Raw genomic sequence first — 20,505 nt, 5'->3', positions numbered from 1 at the left:
TTTTTTTCAAATCTCTTAGAATAAGGTGCAGTATACATATGTTGTTAATATTATGTTGCATTGTATAATATGTCAAATATTAAACATTTTGTTTAATATTTCTCAAGCTTTTTGTGATTTTTTCAAAGTATCTATTAAAGAATTATATCAAAATTTATTCTATCAAATGAATCTGATGTGAAAGCATTTTTTAAATTTACTTAAATGTTTTAGAATATAAAAGCACAAGTAGAAATAGAAGAGCATAAGAATTGCTTTTGATGATAAATGAGGGATGAAAGAGTTAGAAATCTTTCTTTTTTTTCTAATATGGTAAGAAGCCTTAACTTGAGATCTACTCTCTTAACAAATTTTTAAGTGCACTGTATTGTTAACTGTTGGCACATTGTTATACAGTAGATCTCTAGAATCTATTCATCATATATAACTGAAAGTTTTTTATTGCACAGTAATTTCCCATTTCTCCCTTCCCCTAGCCGCCATCATTATACTCTCTGTTTCTATGAGTATTTGACTAGTTCAGATATTTTATATAAATGGAATCATGCAGTTTTTGTCTTTCTGTGATTGGCTTGTTTTACCTAATATAAAATCCCCCCAGTTTATCAAGTCTGGATAATATTCTGTTGCATGTATACACATTTTCTTTGTCCATTCATCTATCAGTAGACATTTAGGTGGTCTATCTTGGCTGTTCTAAATTGTACTGCACTGAACATGGGTGTGTAGATATCTCTTTGAGATGATTTCATTTCTTTTGGATGTATACCCAGAAGTGAGATTTCTGAATCGTATGGTACTTCTATTTTTAATTTTTTGAGGAACCTTTATACTGTTTTCCATAGAGGCTGCATCATTATACATTTCTACCAAGTGTACAAGTGTTCCAGTTTTTGCACATCCTCGTGAGCACTTTTTATATTTTGTTCTTTTGATAATAGTTTTAACAGGTAGGAGGTGATAGCTCATTGTGGTTTTGATTTGCATTTCCCTGATGATTACTGATGTTTGAGCATCTGTACCTGTGGACCATTTGTATGCCTCCTTTTTGAGAAATGTTTATTCAAGTCCTACGCCCACTTTTTAATCTGGTTATTTGGGGTTTTTTTGCCTTTGAATTGTAGGAATTCCTTATATATTTTGGATATTAATCCCTTATCAAATACATAGTTTAAAGATTTAAAAATAAGACCTGACTCTATAAAACTCCTAGAAGACATCTTAGTGGGAAAGCATCATGATATATGTCCAGGCAATGATTTCTTAAATATGACACCAAAGCACAGCCATGAAAGCAATAAGAGATGAGACTACATCAAACCAGAAAAGTTTAATGCACAGTAAAGAAACAATAACAGAGTGAAAACAACATGCAGAATGGGAGAAAACATTTTTAATGGTTTTAGAATGATCATATCTACCCTCCATCAAAAACACTTAGTCCTGGTTGTACTTCAATGTCAGACTTTTTAAACCTTTGAGAAGTAATATGATGCATATGCCACCTGTTATTTTAACATATCTATAGAGTCCAGTCTATAGAGTTTAATTAATATTAAACATATTAATATTCAGCAAATATTCACACTAGTAGCGTAAAGGACTATAGATAGTTTTATATCAGTTTAGTGTAGGTTGCCCTCAAGTGAATAATAAAATAATTTTTAAATTTTTAGGGCTTTTGGAATTTCAGATTTTTCTGGTAAGGGATTGTAAACCTGTATTTTGAAATCCTTAAAATAAAGATTCTTGAATAAATTAAAAATTATTCATTTAGGGCAGCCCCGGTGGCGCAGCGGTTTGGCGCCGCCTGCAGCCTGGGGTGTGATCCTGGAGACCCGGGATCGAGTCCCACATCGGGCTCCCTGCATGGAGCCTGCTTCTCCCTCTCCCTCTCCCTCTGCCTCTCCCTCTGCCTCTGTCTCTGCCTCTCTCTCTGTGTCTATGAATAAATAAATAAAATCTTTAAAAAAAATTATTCATTTATTGCTAACCTAACGTAAAAGAAAATTGATCTTTAAAACTGAAACACATGGTCATGCTGAGCTGGCTTTGGACGCTCTGCACACCAGGTCTCCTCTTCCTGTGCTGGTTAGCTGTGGTGGCCATGAAGACCCAGATTCCCAAGGCCGAGGTGGCCCGAGCCCAGATGGCACTGGCAGTTAACATCAGTGCGGCCCAGGACATGCTGAGGACCAACTTGGGGCCTAAGGGCACAATGAAGATGCTTGTTTCTGATGCTAGAGACATCAACCTTACTAAAGATAGCAGTGTGCTGCTTCATGAAATGCAAATTCAATACCCAATAGCTTCCTTAATAGCCAAAGTGGCAACAGCCCAGGATGACATAACTGGTGATGGTACCACTTCTGATGTCTTAATCATTGAAAAGCTACTGAAACAGGCGGATTTCAACATTTCTGAAGGTCTTCATCCCAGAACAAATAACAAAGATTTGAAGCTGCAAAGGAAAAGGCACTTCAGTTTTTGGAACAAGTCAAAGTAAGCAAAGAAATGGGCTTAAAAACACATATAAATGTGGCCAGAACATCTATATGTACTGAAGTGCATGCTGAACTTAACAGAGGCTATAGTGGACTCCATTTTGAGCATTAAAAAACAAGATGAACTGGGATCCCTGGGTGGCGCAGCGGTTTGGCGCCTGCCTTTGGCCCAGGGCGCGATCCTGGAGACCCGGGATCGAATCCCACGTCGGGCTCCCGGTGCATGGAGCCTGCTTCTCCCTCTGCCTGTGTCTCTGCCTCTCTCTCTCTCTCTCTCCCTCTCTGTGACTATCGTAAATAAAAAAAAAAAAAAAAAAAAAAAAAAAACCAAGATGAACTTATTGACCTTTTCATGTTGAGATTGTGGAAATGAAAAAGAAATCTGAAACTGATACAAGCCTAATTAGAGGTCTTGTTTTGGACCATGGGATGCTTATCCTGGTATGAAAAAAAGAGTAGAAGATGCATACATCCTCATGTGCAGTGTTTCAGAATATGAAAAACAAGTGAATTACGGCTTTGCTTAAAAATAAGAGTGCAGAAAAAAACTTGTAAAAGCTGAAAGAAAATTCATTGAAGATAGAGTAAAAAAAAATAGAACTGAAAAAGTCTGTGTGATTCAGATAAAGGATTCATTCAAAAGGGAATTGACATTTTTTCCTTAAATGTTCTTGCATAGAACTAAAGGAAAAATACGGGAAAGCTAACTCTTGCCTGTGGCGGAGTAGCGCTAAATTCTTCTGCTGACCTAAATCCTGATTGCTTTAGACATGGGGGACTTGTCTGTGAGTATACATTGGGAGAGGAGAAATTCGCCTTTATCGAGAAATCTAACAATCCTCACTCCATCACATTGCTCAAAGGACCAAATAAGCACACATTCACTCAAAGATGCAATAAGGGATGGCATAAGGACTGTTAAAAATGCTGTTGATGAGGTTTAGCACCTGTCTTTGGCCCAAGGCGCAATCCTGGAGTCCCAGAATTGAGTCCCATGTTGGGCTCCCGGCATGGAGCCTGCTTCTCCCTCCTCCTGTGTCTCTGCCTGCCTCTCTCTCTCTCTCTCTCTCTCTCTCTCTCTGTCTATCATAAACAAATAAATAAATCTTTAAAAAAAAATGCTGTTGATGTGTTCCAGGTGCTAGAACAGTGGAGGTGGCAATAACAGAAGCCTTGGTAAAAGCCCAGTGTAAAAGTCAGGGCCCAGCTTGGAACTCAAATGTTTACTGATGCATTCCCAAGCTTCTTGTTCAGAACTCTGGTTTCGAACTTCAGGAAACTTGGGCAGAACATTCAGAATCAGATCTGCTCGTGGGTGTGAACTTGAACACAGGTGAGCCCGTGGTAGCAGCTGCAGTAGGCATGTGGGATAACCAACCACTTTGTAAAGAAATAGCCTCTTCAGTGCTGCACTGTGGTTGCCACCAACATTCTCCTGGTGGATGAAATCATGAGAACTGGAACGTCTTCTCTAAAAGGTTGAATGGAAGCTTCCTTGTGTCATCTGAATCATGAAGACTCAACAGAGTGGTCCTATGAATAAAAAAAAAAAATCTTTAAAAAAAATTTTTCATTTTTGTAACCAAGAAAAAAAATTGATCTTTAAAACTGAAAACATGGTCATGCGAGCTGGCTTTGGACCTCTCACACCAGGTCTCCTCTTCCTGGCTGGTTACTGTGGGGCCATGAAACCCAATTCCCAAAGGGCCGAGGTGGCCCGAGCCCAGAGGCACTGGCAGTTAACACATGGGCCCGGGACATGCTGAGGACCAATTTGGGGGCCAAAGGGGCACAATGAAGATGCTTGTTTCTGGCTAGAGCATCAACCTTACTAAAAAAAGCATGTGCTCTTCATAAAAATAAAAATTCAATCCCCAAATAGCTTCCTTAATAGCCAAAGTGGCAACAGCCCAGGATGACATAACTGGTGATGGTACCACTTCTGATGTCTTAATCATTGAAAAGCTACTGAAACAGGCGGATTTCAACATTTCTGAAGGTCTTCATCCCAGAACAAATAACAAAGATTTGAAGCTGCAAAGGAAAAGGCACTTCAGTTTTTGGAACAAGTCAAAGTAAGCAAAGAAATGGGCTTAAAAACAACATATAAATGTGGCCAGAACATCTATATGTACTGAAGTGCATGCTGAACTTAACAGAGGCTATAGTGGACTCCATTTTGAGCATTAAAAAAACAAGATGAACTGGGATCCCTGGGTGGCGCAGCGGTTTGGCGCCTGCCTTTGGCCCAGGGCGCGATCCTGGAGACCCGGGATCGAATCCCACGTCGGGCTCCCGGTGCATGGAGCCTGCTTCTCCCTCTGCCTGTGTCTCTGCCTCTCTCTCTCTCTCTCCCTCTCTGTGACTATCGTAAATAAAAAAAAAAAAAAAAAAAAAAAAAACCAAGATGAACTTATTGACCTTTTCATGTTGAGATTGTGGAAATGAAAAAGAAATCTGAAACTGATACAAGCCTAATTAGAGGTCTTGTTTTGGACCATGGGATGCTTATCCTGGTATGAAAAAAAGAGTAGAAGATGCATACATCCTCATGTGCAGTGTTTCAGAATATGAAAAACAAGTGAATTACGGCTTTGCTTAAAAATAAGAGTGCAGAAAAAAACTTGTAAAAGCTGAAAGAAAATTCATTGAAGATAGAGTAAAAAAAAATAGAACTGAAAAAGTCTGTGTGATTCAGATAAAGGATTCATTCAAAAGGGAATTGACATTTTTTCCTTAAATGTTCTTGCATAGAACTAAAGGAAAAATACGGGAAAGCTAACTCTTGCCTGTGGCGGAAGTAGCGCTAAATTCTTCTGCTGACCTAAATCCTGATTGCTTTAGACATGGGGGACTTGTCTGTGAGTATACATTGGGAGAGGAGAAATTCGCCTTTATCGAGAAATCTAACAATCCTCACTCCATCACATTGCTCAAAGGACCAAATAAGCACACATTCACTCAAAGATGCAATAAGGGATGGCATAAGGACTGTTAAAAATGCTGTTGATGAGGTTTAGCACCTGTCTTTGGCCCAAGGCGCAATCCTGGAGTCCCAGAATTGAGTCCCATGTTGGGCTCCCGGCATGGAGCCTGCTTCTCCCTCCTCCTGTGTCTCTGCCTGCCTCTCTCTCTCTCTCTCTCTCTCTCTCTCTCTGTCTATCATAAACAAATAAATAAATCTTTAAAAAAAAATGCTGTTGATGTGTTCCAGGTGCTAGAACAGTGGAGGTGGCAATAACAGAAGCCTTGGTAAAAGCCCAGTGTAAAAGTCAGGGCCCAGCTTGGAACTCAAATGTTTACTGATGCATTCCCAAGCTTCTTGTTCAGAACTCTGGTTTCGAACTTCAGGAAACTTGGGCAGAACATTCAGAATCAGATCTGCTCGTGGGTGTGAACTTGAACACAGGTGAGCCCGTGGTAGCAGCTGCAGTAGGCATGTGGGATAACCAACCACTTTGTAAAGAAATAGCCTCTTCAGTGCTGCACTGTGGTTGCCACCAACATTCTCCTGGTGGATGAAATCATGAGAACTGGAACGTCTTCTCTAAAAGGTTGAATGGAAGCTTCCTTGTGTCATCTGAATCATGAAGACTCAACAGAGTGGTCCTAAGAATAAAGCTATGGAATTTTTGTCCAAGCTTCAAATGATTTTCTTTTCCCGTATGAAAAAAGAGAGAACACAGACATTCAAATTCTGAAGTTTTGAAATTATAATTACAGTATGTTTTAAATTGCACTGCAGTGTTCACACATTAAGTAGGCCATTTTCACCCAATGAACAGGATATTTTGCTTTAGTTTCGGTGATAAAAAAGTATCAAGTTAGTTAGATAAGTATATGTTATCTACTGTGTTATTAAATGTTCCTTAAAAAAACAAAAATAAGGGATCCCTGGGTGACGCAGCGGTTTAGTGCCTGCCTTTGGCCCAGGCGCAATCCTGGAGACCTGGGATCGAATCCCACGTTGGGCTCCCGGTGCGTGGAGCCTGCTTCTCCCTCTGCCTATGTCTCTGCCTCTCTCTCTATCTCTCTCACTCTGTGTGTGTGTGTGTGTGACTATCATAAATAAATAAATTTAAAAAAAAATAAATAAAAAATGCACCTTTAATGAGTGCTTCTCTATCCTTTTATCTTAGGTGAAGTTTTTTCATTTAAATCTTTTATGAGGGCAGCCCCGGTGGCTCACCGGTTTAGTGCCACTTTCATCCCGGGGTGTGATCCTGGAGACCCGGGATCGAGTCCCACGTCAGGCACCCTGCATGGAGCCTGCTTCTCCCTCTGCCTGTGTCTTCCTCTCTCTCTCTGGGACTCTCATGAATAAATAAAATCTTAAAAAAATAAATCTTTTATGAGATTGTATATTAGTTACATTTTATTATTACTCCACTTAGGATACCAGGGTGGAGCAGTGTAAGAAGGCATTGGAAGTACATGGTAGTTATATAAACTTCTTGATGGATGAAGTTTTAGAAGTTGAGAATGTTTTCTTTGTGAATATTTACTTTCAGCCTTTAGTTCGGAACAGCGATTGCTTTTCTCTAGCTTATCTTTAGATTGTTATATTCTTGTTATAGCTTTGAATGATTTTTGAAATTTCTGAGTTGCTTTGTGCCTTGAGAAGTACCATGAGTACTAAGGATTTAGAGATCTTTTCTACTTAAAATTACTGGTTTTCACTTAAAAGATAAAACTAATTATATATTTTCTTTTATTTTCTTCACTGCTAGCACAATACTAGTTTTACTTACTTAAACAATAGTACTTGGTTCTGTAGGAGAAAACACAATTTCTTATATAATACCTAACATCATATACATGCAGTAAATGTTGGTGAATGAAAGTACCACTAGAAATGTGCTGAAGTATTTAAGAGTTCCATTCTTCACTGACTCACACAGAGTATAGGAAACCCAAATGTCAAAGCATGAAAAGTTAAGTATCTACTTAGCATAAAATATGCCTAATACCATGTAATAGAATGTTTTAAGTTGCCCAGTGATAGTTTATTAGAATACCAAAAAAAAAATTTTTTTTTAATTAGCATCAGTGTATGAAAAGACTTTTAGAAAACTAAGAATAAAAGGTAATTCTCCTAACTCAGTACAGTCTATATATCTAAAGTCTGGAACAAACATTATATTGAGGAATTCTGAGCACAAACCAAGTAAGATTGAAGCTAAAAAAATAAAAAAAATCACTACTTGCATATGGTACAGTCATCTATGTAAAACCCATCAGCAGACTACTAAAACTGAGAAAATTCACCAAGATTCTCTAAGATTAAATTCATAAAAATTAATATACCCAGAGGTCAGCAACCTTTTTTTATATAAAGAACCTGATAATATTTTCAGCTTGTGGGCCATATGGTACCTGACTCAACTATAATTCTACCAGTATAGCTTGAAAGTGGCCATCAACATTATGTCACCAAATGGGTGTGACTGTGATCCAGTAAAATTTTATTTACAAAAAAATGTAGCAAACTGGGATTAGCTTGTGAGCCTTAGATTCCTGATCCCTGCTGTATACCATTAGTAACTCAACTAGAAAATAGCATAATGAAAATTAACCTAATGATTAGGAATGCATAAAACCTTCATGGGAAATAGGCAAAAGATTATCATTTACTATATGTCTTAACCTGGTGATGCCTACTTCTCTATATCATGTCACTGTCTCCTATTAAAAAGTCTATCCTAGGGATCCCTGGGTGGCGCAGCGGTTTGGCGCCTGCCTTTGTCCCAGGGCGCGATCCTGGAGACCCGGGATCGAATCCCACATCAGGCTCCCGGTGCATGGAGCCTGCTTCTCCCTCTGCCTGTGTCTCTGCCTCTCTCTCTCTCTCTCTCTCTCTCTCACTGTGTGCCTATCATAAATAAATTTAAAAAAAAAATTAAAAAAAAAATTCTATCCTGACCTTTTTTTTTTTTTTTTGAGAAACTTCACAAATTCATTCTCAAATTAACATTTACCAATAAAGGTCCAGGATTAGCTAAGTCAGTTTTAGCAAGAGGAAGGAAGTATGGACCTATTAGTGAGAATTACTACAAAGCTATAATAATGACAACAGTATGATGGCTAGGAAAAGAAGGGCAAATACAATGGAATAAATTAATGAGCTAAAAAAAAAAACCCTTTCATGTATATATGAGAACTTAATTAAGTGGCATCAGTAGGCAATGAAAAACAGATTGCTTAAAGCAGATAGGCGCTTAGATTTTATTAGGAGAACTATTTATTTGTAGAAAAAAAAAACCAGGATCACTATTTATACCTGATAGACTTAAATAAGAAACGAAAACTCTGGGTTCCTGGGTGGCTTATTCTGTTGAGCGTCCTGCACTTGGTTTCAGGTCAGGTAATGATCTCGGGGGATCAGCCCCCCCACATTGGGCTGCTAACTCAACAGAAGTCTGCTGGAGTATTCTCTCCTCTGCCCCTCCCCCAACTCGTGTGTGCCCGGTTATACACTTTGTCTCTAAAATAAATATTTTTTTAATGTAAAACTTTAAAGCTCATTTGAAATTTCAGAGAATATCTGTTTTAGGGATCAGAAAACAATGTGAAAATTAGTGGGTTTGATTATGTCAAAATGGCTGGGGAGTTATATTCCAAAGGTGAGAAATATAAGCATATATGAATTTTCTAATCAAAAATATAAGGACCTATATACTAAATTTTAAAGAGCGTCCTGAAGTAATGACATAAGAAGATCAAAGAGAAAGAATAATCCTGAACATTCAGGAAAAGTTGGAACCCATTATGTCATAGAGGCCAAGGGGAAGAAAGCTTTTAGAAAAAAGGAAATGAGACACCTGGTTGGCTTAGTGATTGAGGGGCACCTTCGGCTCTGGATGTGGGTGGTCCTGAAGTCCCAGGATCAAGCCCTACATTGGGCTCCCCTCGAGGAGCCTACTTCTTCCTCTGCCTATGTCTCTGCCTCTCTCTTTCTGTGTGTCTCATGAATGAATAAATAAAATCTTTAAAAAAAAAAAAGAGAAAGAAAATGGTCAGCATTGCTAAATGATGCAGAGACTGGCAGGAGAACAAGAGATTCCATCTATTTGACAGATGGAAACAGCATATTGGGAATCCTAATAGATTATAGGAGGGGACGCCTGGGTGGCTCAGCTGTTAAGCGCCTGCCTTTGGCCCAGGGCGTGGTTCCGGGGACCTGGGATCAAGTCCCACTTCGGGCTCCCTGCATGGAGCCTGCTTCTGTCTCTGCCTATGTATTTGTCATGGATAAATAAAATTTTTTAAAAATTAAAAAAAAATAGGTTATAGGAAAAGTGGAATCGAATGATCAGAAAATGAAACAACTGATATAGATCACTCATCATGAAATGTACTGAAGGAAGAAAGATAACTAAGGGGGTATTTGGTTGAAAAGGCAAGATTCCTAGAGAGGAGGAGAAACTGCTTTATATATTAATCTTTTTGTTATTTGAAAATATATGTCCTTTCTTAGGTGTTCGTCACCTAAAGATAGGCATCGTAATAATGTTAAAAGGAAGTTCCTGTGTGCTAATTACCAACAAACTGCTTTTTTCTGTTATTTTAGCTATCCAAGCTCCAAATCCTTTTGGAGTGCTTGTGCCTGCACATAAACACACTTCCCAAAACTGCACTTTGAGGTTTCTCATTTTAAAACCCATTAAGATCTTTATATGCACACTCCTTTGAAATGCTGAAAATGCATTTCCTTCATTTAAACCGACCAACTTTCTGTTGTGAAATATAATATAACATAGTACCAGTACCATGTTTCCAAGTTTTGCCAGAGCGTGGTCACAATCAAGTTTAATAACTAGCATTAGATTCAATGTTTAAAAGCCATATCCAGATTAAATTGAAGTTAGAAATTTTAGAGAGTATATTTCCTGCATAAATGACTATAATGTAAGTGTACGGTTCTTGCGTAGATAGATGCTTGGTATTCGTAGGTACTCATAAATTATTGGATTTAGTTTGTTTTTGTTCCATGGTTTGATCCAAGAAAGATTTGAGCTGTTTACAGTAATTCACATGAGTCAAGGTTAACTATATGAATAGATACAGAAATCATTCAGATGTTAAACTTAGTCACAGTAAGATGAAACCAGAGAAGTTAGCTGGCAGGAGCAAGTTAGGACTTTTGAAGTTATAAAAATTGATCTGCAAATGTATGGGCTTGTTTTGGGTCCTGATTCAAACCAACCAGTTGAAAAGATACTTTTGAGACAATTGGGAGAAAAGTGAACATGAACAGACTATTCAATTGGGACTGACAGTGGTATCAGAAAGGATCCCTTAACCTGTTAGGGATATATACTGTAATTTTTTGTTTGTTAGTATCAAGTTTTTATTTAAATTCCGTATCATATAGTGTAATATTTGTTTCAGGACTAGAATTCAAAGATTCATCACTTCCATATAATACCCAGTGCTCCTCACAAGTGCCCTCCTTAACCCATCACCCGTTAAACCCATCCTTCCACCCACCTCCCTTCCAGCAACCCTCAGTTCTCTATAGTTAAGAATCTGTTTTATGGTTCGCTTCTCTTTTCCCCTATGTTCAACTGTCTTGTTTTTTTAAATTCCATGTATCAGTGAAATCATATGCTGTTTTGTCTTTCTCTGACTTATTTAACTTAGCATTATACACTCTAGCTCCATCCACATTGTTACAAATGGCAAGATTTCATTCTTTTTATGACTAGTATTCCATTGTATATATATAGGTGAAATTATGAATGTCTTAGATTTGTTTTAAAATGGTCCAGTAAAACATGGAGGACGGGAAGTTGAGGGGATAAGGATAAAGCCAAAGTGGCAAGATGTTAATTTTTGAAGTTGAGAGTTTGGTACTAGGTACATGAGGGTTTTTGCATGTTTGGAAATTTCTAGAAGTTGAACATAAAAATAAAAATGTATTGCAGTTTTGGTGCTGGGATTCATAATGGCTAAAGAAAAGTTTTTTTTTTTAAGTGGAATGTTTTATGTTACAGTTATCATTGATAATAGTCAAAATGAACAAAAATAAAGTTATGAGAAGCAACTTATATATAAATTCTCTTAAACTCTCTTTCATTTATCTGTAAATAGCTAACATGGGCACACAGCAAATGCTTGTTGAACTAATCTCTAATCTCACAAAAGTAAAAGTGTTTAATTTTTAAAGAGATTTAAATTTTTCTTTTTCTCTAAGAACTTACCTTTTAGACATGGGTAGAGTTTATGATTGGTCTCGTTTTTGTTAATAAGATAATTCTTGTTTTATAGTGTTAGATTTCACAATATTAGGTGGTTGTATGTCAGATTTGAAAATACCTATACACATCTTTGTTTTACTGTGTCAGCATTCAGACTTAACATCTGTATTTTGGCTGCTCAGTATGGTATTAGGTTTTCATGTAAGTTAACTATTCAGTTAATTTATCAAGAATATTCAGTTAATTTATCAAGTTGTATTTTTCTGTTGAATCAAAACGTTCAACTTACAGCCTTGAATTGTATGCATTTACTTGAAACGGAAATAGGGCAATTCAGATACTGTATTTGTCTGGCATGAAGTTAGATTTTCTGCCTTCATGATATCAGCCATTGATGTTTTGCTGTTTTCTGTCTTAAGAGATGGATCTCGATCCCTACCTTATACTTAGCCCAAATTAGTTTAACACTAGGTAACTGGCTTAGTATCTGATCTATGTGTAATATTTCTGAGTCATTTTTTTCTCCCCTCTCTTTAAAAAACCACTAGAGCAGAGTTGCTGAGAACAGTGTAATTTCTAAATTACTTCAAAGAAATAGAACTAAAAGGCTCAGGTTATAATCCACAGACTGACTAGTCAACCCCCAAGTTAACTCCACAATTGTTAGCTAACATTGGGCTATGAACTGTTATGTAGGTCAGTAGTTGGAATCAGAATAGATAGTGATCTGTTAACATTCATCCGTAATGTCTGTAACAGCATTTAAAAAGTGTTAATACTTCAGCTTTACCTGTGGACCATATTCATCCTTCTCTTTTGGATCATTGTGCTATAAAGGACAATCTTTACCAGTGTTACTTATCTCAGTGATTCTTAGAACTTGCTTTTTTTTTTCATTATCTCCTTCCTTCTACTTATATATGTATTTAAATGCCTAAAAACAAAAAAATAAATAAATAAATAAATGCGTAGCATACTGCCACACATAGAGTAGACACTCACTTAACAGTAATTCATTCCTTTTCTTTCTTTTCCAGTGTCATCTCCCCCCCGCCTCCAGCCTATAAATCTAAATCTGTCTTTATTCTATTTTATTTTTAAAGATGTTATTCATGAGAGACACACAGAGACAGAGACATAGGCTGATGGAGCCTGATGTGGATGGGACTCAATCCCACAATCCCAGGACCATGACCTAAGTAAGCCAAAGGCAGATGCTCAACCACTGAGCCATCCAGGTGCCCTCTAGTCATGTCTTTAAAAACAAAAACAAGGGGGATCCCTGGGTGGCGCAGCGGTTTGGCGCCTGCCTTTGGCCCAGGGTGCGATCCTGGAGACCCGGGATCGAATCCCACGTCGGGCTCCCGGTGCATGGAGCCTGCTTCTCCCTCTGCCTGTGTCTCTGCCTCTCTCTCTCTCTGTGACTATCATAAATAAAAATTAAAAAAACAAACAAAAACAAAAACAAAAAAACCCATATGTCCTCCAAATACCATTCTTTAGGGTTTTTTTTTTTCCTTTTGACAGCCAACTTTAAAAAGGCAGTACTTATTATTTCTTACCACCCATTCAGGATTTAACAAAGTCCTTATTTGACCTTTTTGTATCCCAGTTTATTTGACCTTCCTTTAATACTTCTTTTTGTTAACTGTCTCCTAAAGAATTTTTCTTGATTTAAATCCATGATTCAAGAACTGTTTTCACTTCTCTAACAAATTCTCTGGCTGGCTGCTACTCTTTCTCTCCAGGACTGCCATATTTGCTTGTTGGGTTATGTACTGCACAGTTCTTGGGCATTTTCCACATTTTAATCTATATGAAAGGCCCTCCTTGATACTGGGCAGTATACAGCTTCGCTGCCTACCTGCAGCAGCTTTGCTTACAACTTAAATGCATTAATATTTCGCAAATTTCCATCTGATGACTTCTCCTTTCATACCATAATACGTTCTCAAAATCAGTGGATGGACTGTATGCTAATTCTTTTCCTCAGCTCAAACTGACAGAGATATGCCACTATTTTTCTAGCCCAGAACTCTCTTCTGAATTCTGGATTTTTTTCTAAATGTCATGTAGGATTTGCCATGTAAGATTCAACTAAAATCTTACCTTATCTTCTCCCGTTCCCTCAACCTAATCTATATCTATGTCCTGTTTCCTATTTCAGGTATCCTTTAGGGAGCTATCTTGAGTTCTTCCTTCAACTTCATTCTTTTCATCTAATTAGTTAGCAGTCTTACAGTTGCTACCTCCTAAGCCTGAAGTTTTCAGATGTATTGATCTTGGGTGTACCCCTTTACATTGTTAAAGTTATCTTTTAAAAAGACTTGTTAACTTACTTGAGATAGAGAGTGAGACATTCTTAAAAATTATTAAGGACACAAAGAACTTTATAAAATTGGATTAGAAATCAAACTTTTACATATTTAGTTATAAATAACAATATTAAAACCATTCTATTTTGACATAAATAATATTTTTATGAAAAATAACCTTTAAGACAAAATGATGTACTGAAAAGAGTAGAACTGTTTTACATTTTTGAAATTTCTTTAATATCTGACTAAACAGAAGATAGCTAAATTTTCATTTGTTTTTGTTTATTGTTTGTATATTGTTTGGATTGTTTATTGTGATGTATTGTTTGGATTGAAGTATATAAAGAAAACTCAGCCTCACAGATATGTAGTTAGAACACAGAGAAGTATTTGCAGATAATTAATACCACATCAGAACTTGACCAGTGGTGGCTTAATGATGAAAATGTAATTGCAGTGTGGAATCTGAAACTACATCAGTGAACTTTTTATAAAACTATTGTGTTAAAATTTATTATGTGTAACTTGATGCAGTTGGAAAATACTGATTCACAGAGTTATGCAGATATTCTAAATATTGACATAATTCGTCATACAATATTTTTAAATCACATTTGTTAAGACATTACCAATCTTACGAGGGAAGTCTTTAAGTAGTGAAAAGCTATTAAACTTCATGGTGGCAAAGTCAGATTTTCCAGGATTCCGTTTTTTGTTGATCACTTGAATGTTATTGGCAACAACAAATACTTTCAAGTTTTTTCCCTGAAGTTACAGGCTCCCTTCATTTATTTTTGAGAAGATGTCTGTCCGATAGCCTTTATGTGAAAGAGTGGCACAGTAAAAAGAGAAGCTAGTTTCTCTTGTAATTGAAATAATTGCACCAGACTTTTTTCCTCATGACAGTCATGTTACTTCAGTATAGAATGGATGTGCTCTATACAGACTTGCCAGTTTGTCAGATAATATTAAATGTGTATTTAATAAAATCATTATTTTTTTTATCTTTTCAACATGAATATTCTTAAGTAAAACTGTTTTCCACTGCAAGGAGGTGATGAAGAATACAATGATTCTAGTTTTAATTTGGTGCTGCTGCTTTAACTCATGCTAAGGTGTCAGCAATTTTACCCGCCATTGTTTTTGCACTATCATTGCAAATATCCATCCAGTGAAAGGGTCAAATAACAGGATCGAGTACCACGTTGGGTTCCCTGCATGGAGCCTGCTTCTCTCTCTGCCTGTGTCTCTGTCCACCCCCACCCCCCCGCCCCGCGTCTCACATGAATAAATAAATAAAATCTTTAAAAAAAAAAAAAGAATCGTGAGACCCTCTAAGGGTCCACTGACTATATTTTGAGAGCCATTTCTTAAACATCCAAGGCATGTTGCCTGTGCTCACTCTGTGGTCTTTGCCCCAGTCTTTATTAATTTTATTAATCTGGTCTCCTAAGTGACCTCTCAATCTCTTTTCTCCTTCTCAAGAATTACCTTTCTAGAGCACAAATCTGATAGTATAGATTCCCTTTTAAACTCTTTCAACATGCCCAGCACAATGGTATAAGATCTAAAAATTCCTTCATGAAACATAAAAGGTCTTTTATTATCATGCCTACCTTATTAACTTCTGTACCTATCACTACACACCTACAACTCTTTAAGCCAAACTGAATTTATTGATAATTCCCTAAACACCTCTTAGTTTCGACAATCCCAAGCATTTGTGTGTGCTGTTCTTTCCACCTGGAATACTGTCACTTCGAGTTTCCACTTACCTCTCCAACTCTGTGCATCATTTTAAATCGCCTCATGTTAACTACCCACAAAGTTTTATATTTTGTTATAAATTTAAAATTGGTTACAGGACTTCTTACACTGTTTTATAGTTATTTTGCTTATGTGTTATTTTCTCCCACTAGATTGTGAGCTGTTTGAGGTTGCAGGAACTGTGTCCTTGTATTCCTAGTACTTACCAAGGGCAAGGCATATAGTAGTCGTTTAATAAATCTTTGAGTATTTCAGTGAATTTCATAGAAACTTGTAATACTTGGATAGGGTTGCTAATGAATACTAAAAAGACCACAAATGGGCAGAGAAGGAAAAATATATGTGCCTCAGCCACTCTATTGGATAAAGTAATCTTTATTCCCATAAATTGACTTTAAGTAAAATTCAAAAGGACATTTCAATATACTTGTTTCTGAAAATTTGAAGTGAATTAAATTCTAGTTAAGTGGATCACATTTTAAAAAATTAATCTCCTAAATTCATTATAACTCAATCTCTAATAAACTTGGATTTTTTTTTTTAGGATTTTATTTTGGGGCAGCCCGGGTGGCTCAGCGGTTGGGCATCTGCCTTCAGCCCAGGGCATGATACTGGAGACCCGGGATCGAGTCCTGCATCAGGCTCCCTGCATGGAGCCTGCTTCTCCCTCTGCCTGAGTCTCTGCCTCTCACTCACTCTCTCTCTCTCATGAATAAATAAAATCTTAAAAAAATAAAGATTTTATTTATTCATGAGAGACACACAGAGAGAGGCAGAGACATAAGAAGAGGGTGGAGAAGCAGGTTCCATGCAGGGAGCCTATTGCAGGACTCGATCCCGGGTCTCCAGGATCACGCCCTGGGCTGAAGACAGATGCCCAACTGCTGAGCCACCTGGGCGCCCCTTTTTTCTTTGCTAATTTAACATTCTTAACATGAAGGCAAAAATGCCAGGGTACTTCTATATTTTTTTTAATATTTAAAAACTAGTACCTTAAAATATTAAGATAACCTTGTAAATGTGTCCTCTACATTGTTTTATATTAAAAAGTTGGTTGACTGTGTTTTATGTTTTGAACTTAGTAGAGTGAAATAATATCTTGTAAAGTCTTCTGTCAGAAAGGCATCTAAATAGAGGTCTTACTTAATATAATCTACCTTATACAACTTGTATCAACAAAAAGAAACTCTTAAAATAAATTTTTACTAAGATTTCATAATATATAAAATTTTTAAAGTTCAATAAAAATGTTTATGTGTAAGAAATTTTTTTGCCCACCATGTATTCTGCTTAATGCATTGCAAGTGTATAGATTAGGTGAAATCTAAATCATCTAAAATTTGTAGACCAGGCAGATTTTGTGGATTTTACTTTCCTGCCCATTTACCAATTCATTGTTCATTAGCATTTGATTAAAGAAAATAATTACTAAAAACTAACCAGTTTGGGCCTCACTTAGAATTTATGATGAATGAGATGCGACTGACAATTTTTATAGCCCATGGGCTAGATGTTGCCGAGTAAATTAAAATTGTTTACAAAATTACAAGGGAAATTAAATCTTTTAAGAGACCTTTAAGTATTTTTTTTATTAATTTATTTTTTTATTATTTTTTTATTTTTATTTTTTTTAAATTAATTTTTATTGGTGTTCAATTTACCAACATACAGAAAAACACCCAGTACTCATCCCGTCAAGTGTCCGCCTCAGTGCCCGTCACCCATTCCCCTCCAACACCCGCCCTCCTCCCCTTCCACCACCCCTAGTTCGTTTCCCAGAGTTAGGAGTCTTTATGTTCTGGAAGGGAGACAGAACATAAAGACCTTTAAGTATTTAATTGATTATAAATCATGCCCTTAAAGCATATCGGTTGATTAAAAGCCATTAGTAATTGAGATTTCTCCAAAAGGATTCTGAAGTAGTGAGGTGTGTAATATATAGTCAGATGTATGCTTTTTTTTTCTTTTTCAGTTTTTATAGAGATAACTTTGGCCAAAAAATAACTTCTTGGGATTTTGTTTTGAATTCTTTTATGCTATTGTATCCCTGTTGCCTTACATTTTAAAGAATTGGTAAATCGTTGGATCTCTGTGTCACTGTTGTGTAGAAGTAGAAGTGTTGCCTTACATTTTAAAGAATTGGTAAATCGTTGGATCTCTGTGTCACTGTTGTGTAGAAGTAGGTTCCTACTGAGATACAAGTTGGATTTCCTTTACACGCTTCCTTAAAAAAATTGATATTTTCGTTCTACCAGTTGAAGGTAATTATTATTTGTAAAATATTTAAAGTGGTTATCTGAACTCAGAAATGGATGTGTTGAGTCAGTAGATTTGTAGAAATAATAAGATACCAAATTGTATATTTAGTTTGATAAATTTCCTTTGAAAATAGTTCCCTTTTGTACCATTATTTTTTATATGAAAAAAATACATAGGAAATAGAAAAGCAAAGGATATATAGTGAATTTGCTCATGAATCTGTTTTCCAGCATTCATTTACTACATACATTGTCATCTGTTCTTTCTTTATTTCATAATTAATTTCAAAATTCAGCATTTTTTATCTAATTTAACATTTTCATATTTTTAAAGGTCCCCAGGTGCATCCAATTTTTCAGCTTTACCAAAGATCTCTCCTTCATCTCTATCAAATAATTATAACAACATCAACAACAGAAAGTAAGCACTGAATCTTAAAAACTCTTTGTTTAATTGATCGCCCTATTGTGGTTGCAAAAAATCTCTTGTATCTAAAACTTAGAATAAAAGTCTTAATGCATTAAAATTGATTTTTTTTTTTAAATTACTGACCAGTTCTTCTAGGAGTAACTTTACAAGAAAGCACAGTTATAAACTTCTTGATTTAATACATAAGATATTAATTCACTAAAAGAGAAATAAAGTAGTTTCAGAATTTTACATTTTAAACACTAATTCTGAAAATATATATAGAAGTCTGTTAGAACTCAATTTTTTAGGACGAGTATAAATTTCAGATGTCATTTGAGAACTAGACATAAAATCACCTACAATATGTAGTGTTTTTAAAAAATATGTATCAGTGATTCTCACCTGGAAAGCATACACCAATTTTTACGTTTATCAAGAAGGCAATCATTTTTTCTTTAAAATAGTCAGAGAAGTAATTCCTTTGCCCCATCATGAGTAATATTCAGTATCTTTGAATTTATGAAAGTTACACGAAAGTGTATGCTATCTTGCCATAAGAAAAAAGGTTAAAAATCACTTGGGCATCTCTATTACAGTCTGACGTGGGCTTATTACCTTGAAAATTGTCATGGCTTTTTATTTTATAGTAAAGGATAAAATGAAAGCTTTTATTTCTTTTGATTAGTCCAAATTATGGGAAGAACCTTAATCTAGAGACGATTACCCTTTTGCTATTTCTTGAATGTATACATTACATTGTGGTTTATTTTTTTAGGTTAACTGTATGTAGTTAAATATTTGCACTACTTGTCCAGTTCATAAGTGGCATCTGATTCCCCAAAGAGTAAATTTGAAAAAACGAAGGCTATTTGTGAAATAATTTTTAAAATAACATCATTAATTGAATTTATAGGTTTAATTAATCTTCCCTTAAGATTCATATCTGGGGTGGGGAGAGGGCTTGACAAAGTTATTTTAATATACATCTAGATTATAAATATATAAGACTAACTGAAATAATTTTTGGAAAGGAAAATGAAAAAATATTCATCCTACTAAATATCGCGATCTGTTGTAAAGATTTAAGAGTTCAAACAGCATAGTAGTGACCCAAGAATACATCTACAGATCAGTCAAATAGGAAAGACAGTCCAGAAACAGCTGTTTATACAAAAGAATTTAATGTGATCAGATAACATTGTTGACTAATGGAGGATGAAAAGATTATCCAGGAAACGATCGGAAAATTGGATCACTATTGAGAATTTCTCTTTAAAATTTTATATTATATTGACTTTTTAATTGTTAGGCATATAAAAATTTTAAAAAAATTAAAAGGCGAATAAATTGAAAAAATACTTGCCACAAATCACAAATAGATAAATACTTAATATATCAATGTCCTAAAGATCAGTGAGAAATTTTCTAAAGCAAGTAGAAAAATGAGTAAATGATACAGCTGACAATAAAAGCAAAATAATTAAATATATAAACATTTTAAATACTCAAATTCACAACTAACTAGAGATGGGTAAATTAAAACCATAAAAAAACTCCATCCACCTCTCTCCACTTCAATGTCACTGGGAAATATTAAGTAACAATACTTACTCTTGCAAGGATTTCATTTGAGTGGTTGGAGTATTAGTCCAACTCTTCTAGAAAAGAATTTGCCATATGTATCAAGAAGATTTAAAACATTAATTTCCTTATTTTAGTAATTTATAAAAGAACATGTATACTGTAATTACATTATAGTGTAACAGTGAAATATTAAAGGCACTATGAATATCCAAAATTGCATTGTAGTATATTCTTTTCTATTAAAAATATATGTCCCCAGGCAGAAAAGTGAAAGGAAATACTCCTATAATCTGGTTTGTATTTTATATGGTATCTTTTAATTAAATTCATCAAAAATAATTTTTTCATAGATAAAAATACTCTTGTGTTTCTACTAATTGCAGATGCTCCCACATTTACTATAAAGAATTCAGTTCCAGGTATAACAATGTATTTATAGTTATTCTTTGGAGAGATTTTTTT

The 20,505-nt window shown here is 35.6% G+C and overlaps 1 protein-coding gene and 1 pseudogene across 6 annotated transcripts in view; both read left to right on the top strand.

Moving 5' to 3' along the window:
* The window catches only part of USP15 (ubiquitin specific peptidase 15), a 121,850-nt gene that overhangs the window by 53,972 nt on the left and 47,373 nt on the right, over nt 1-20,505 (top strand). For 4 of the 6 annotated variants that reach the window (XM_041755029.1, XM_041755031.1, XM_041755034.1 and 1 more), the window contains one exon: nt 18,382-18,468. The exons of 1 other annotated variant lie outside the window; for it this stretch is intronic. In XM_041755029.1, the coding sequence (XP_041610963.1) occupies nt 18,382-18,468 (87 nt within the window). Of the gene's footprint in view, nt 1-2,072; nt 2,304-18,381; nt 18,469-20,505 lie in introns of those variants that run through there. One more of the 6 variants, XM_041755037.1, reaches the window with a different exon arrangement.
* On the top strand, nt 4,121-6,410 carry LOC121490924 (annotated as a pseudogene).

Source organism: Vulpes lagopus, chromosome 5 (assembly GCF_018345385.1).
Source record: "Vulpes lagopus strain Blue_001 chromosome 5, ASM1834538v1, whole genome shotgun sequence".
Classification (NCBI taxonomy): domain Eukaryota; kingdom Metazoa; phylum Chordata; class Mammalia; order Carnivora; family Canidae; genus Vulpes; species Vulpes lagopus.
This window is presented reverse-complemented; position numbering and strand designations above follow the sequence as displayed.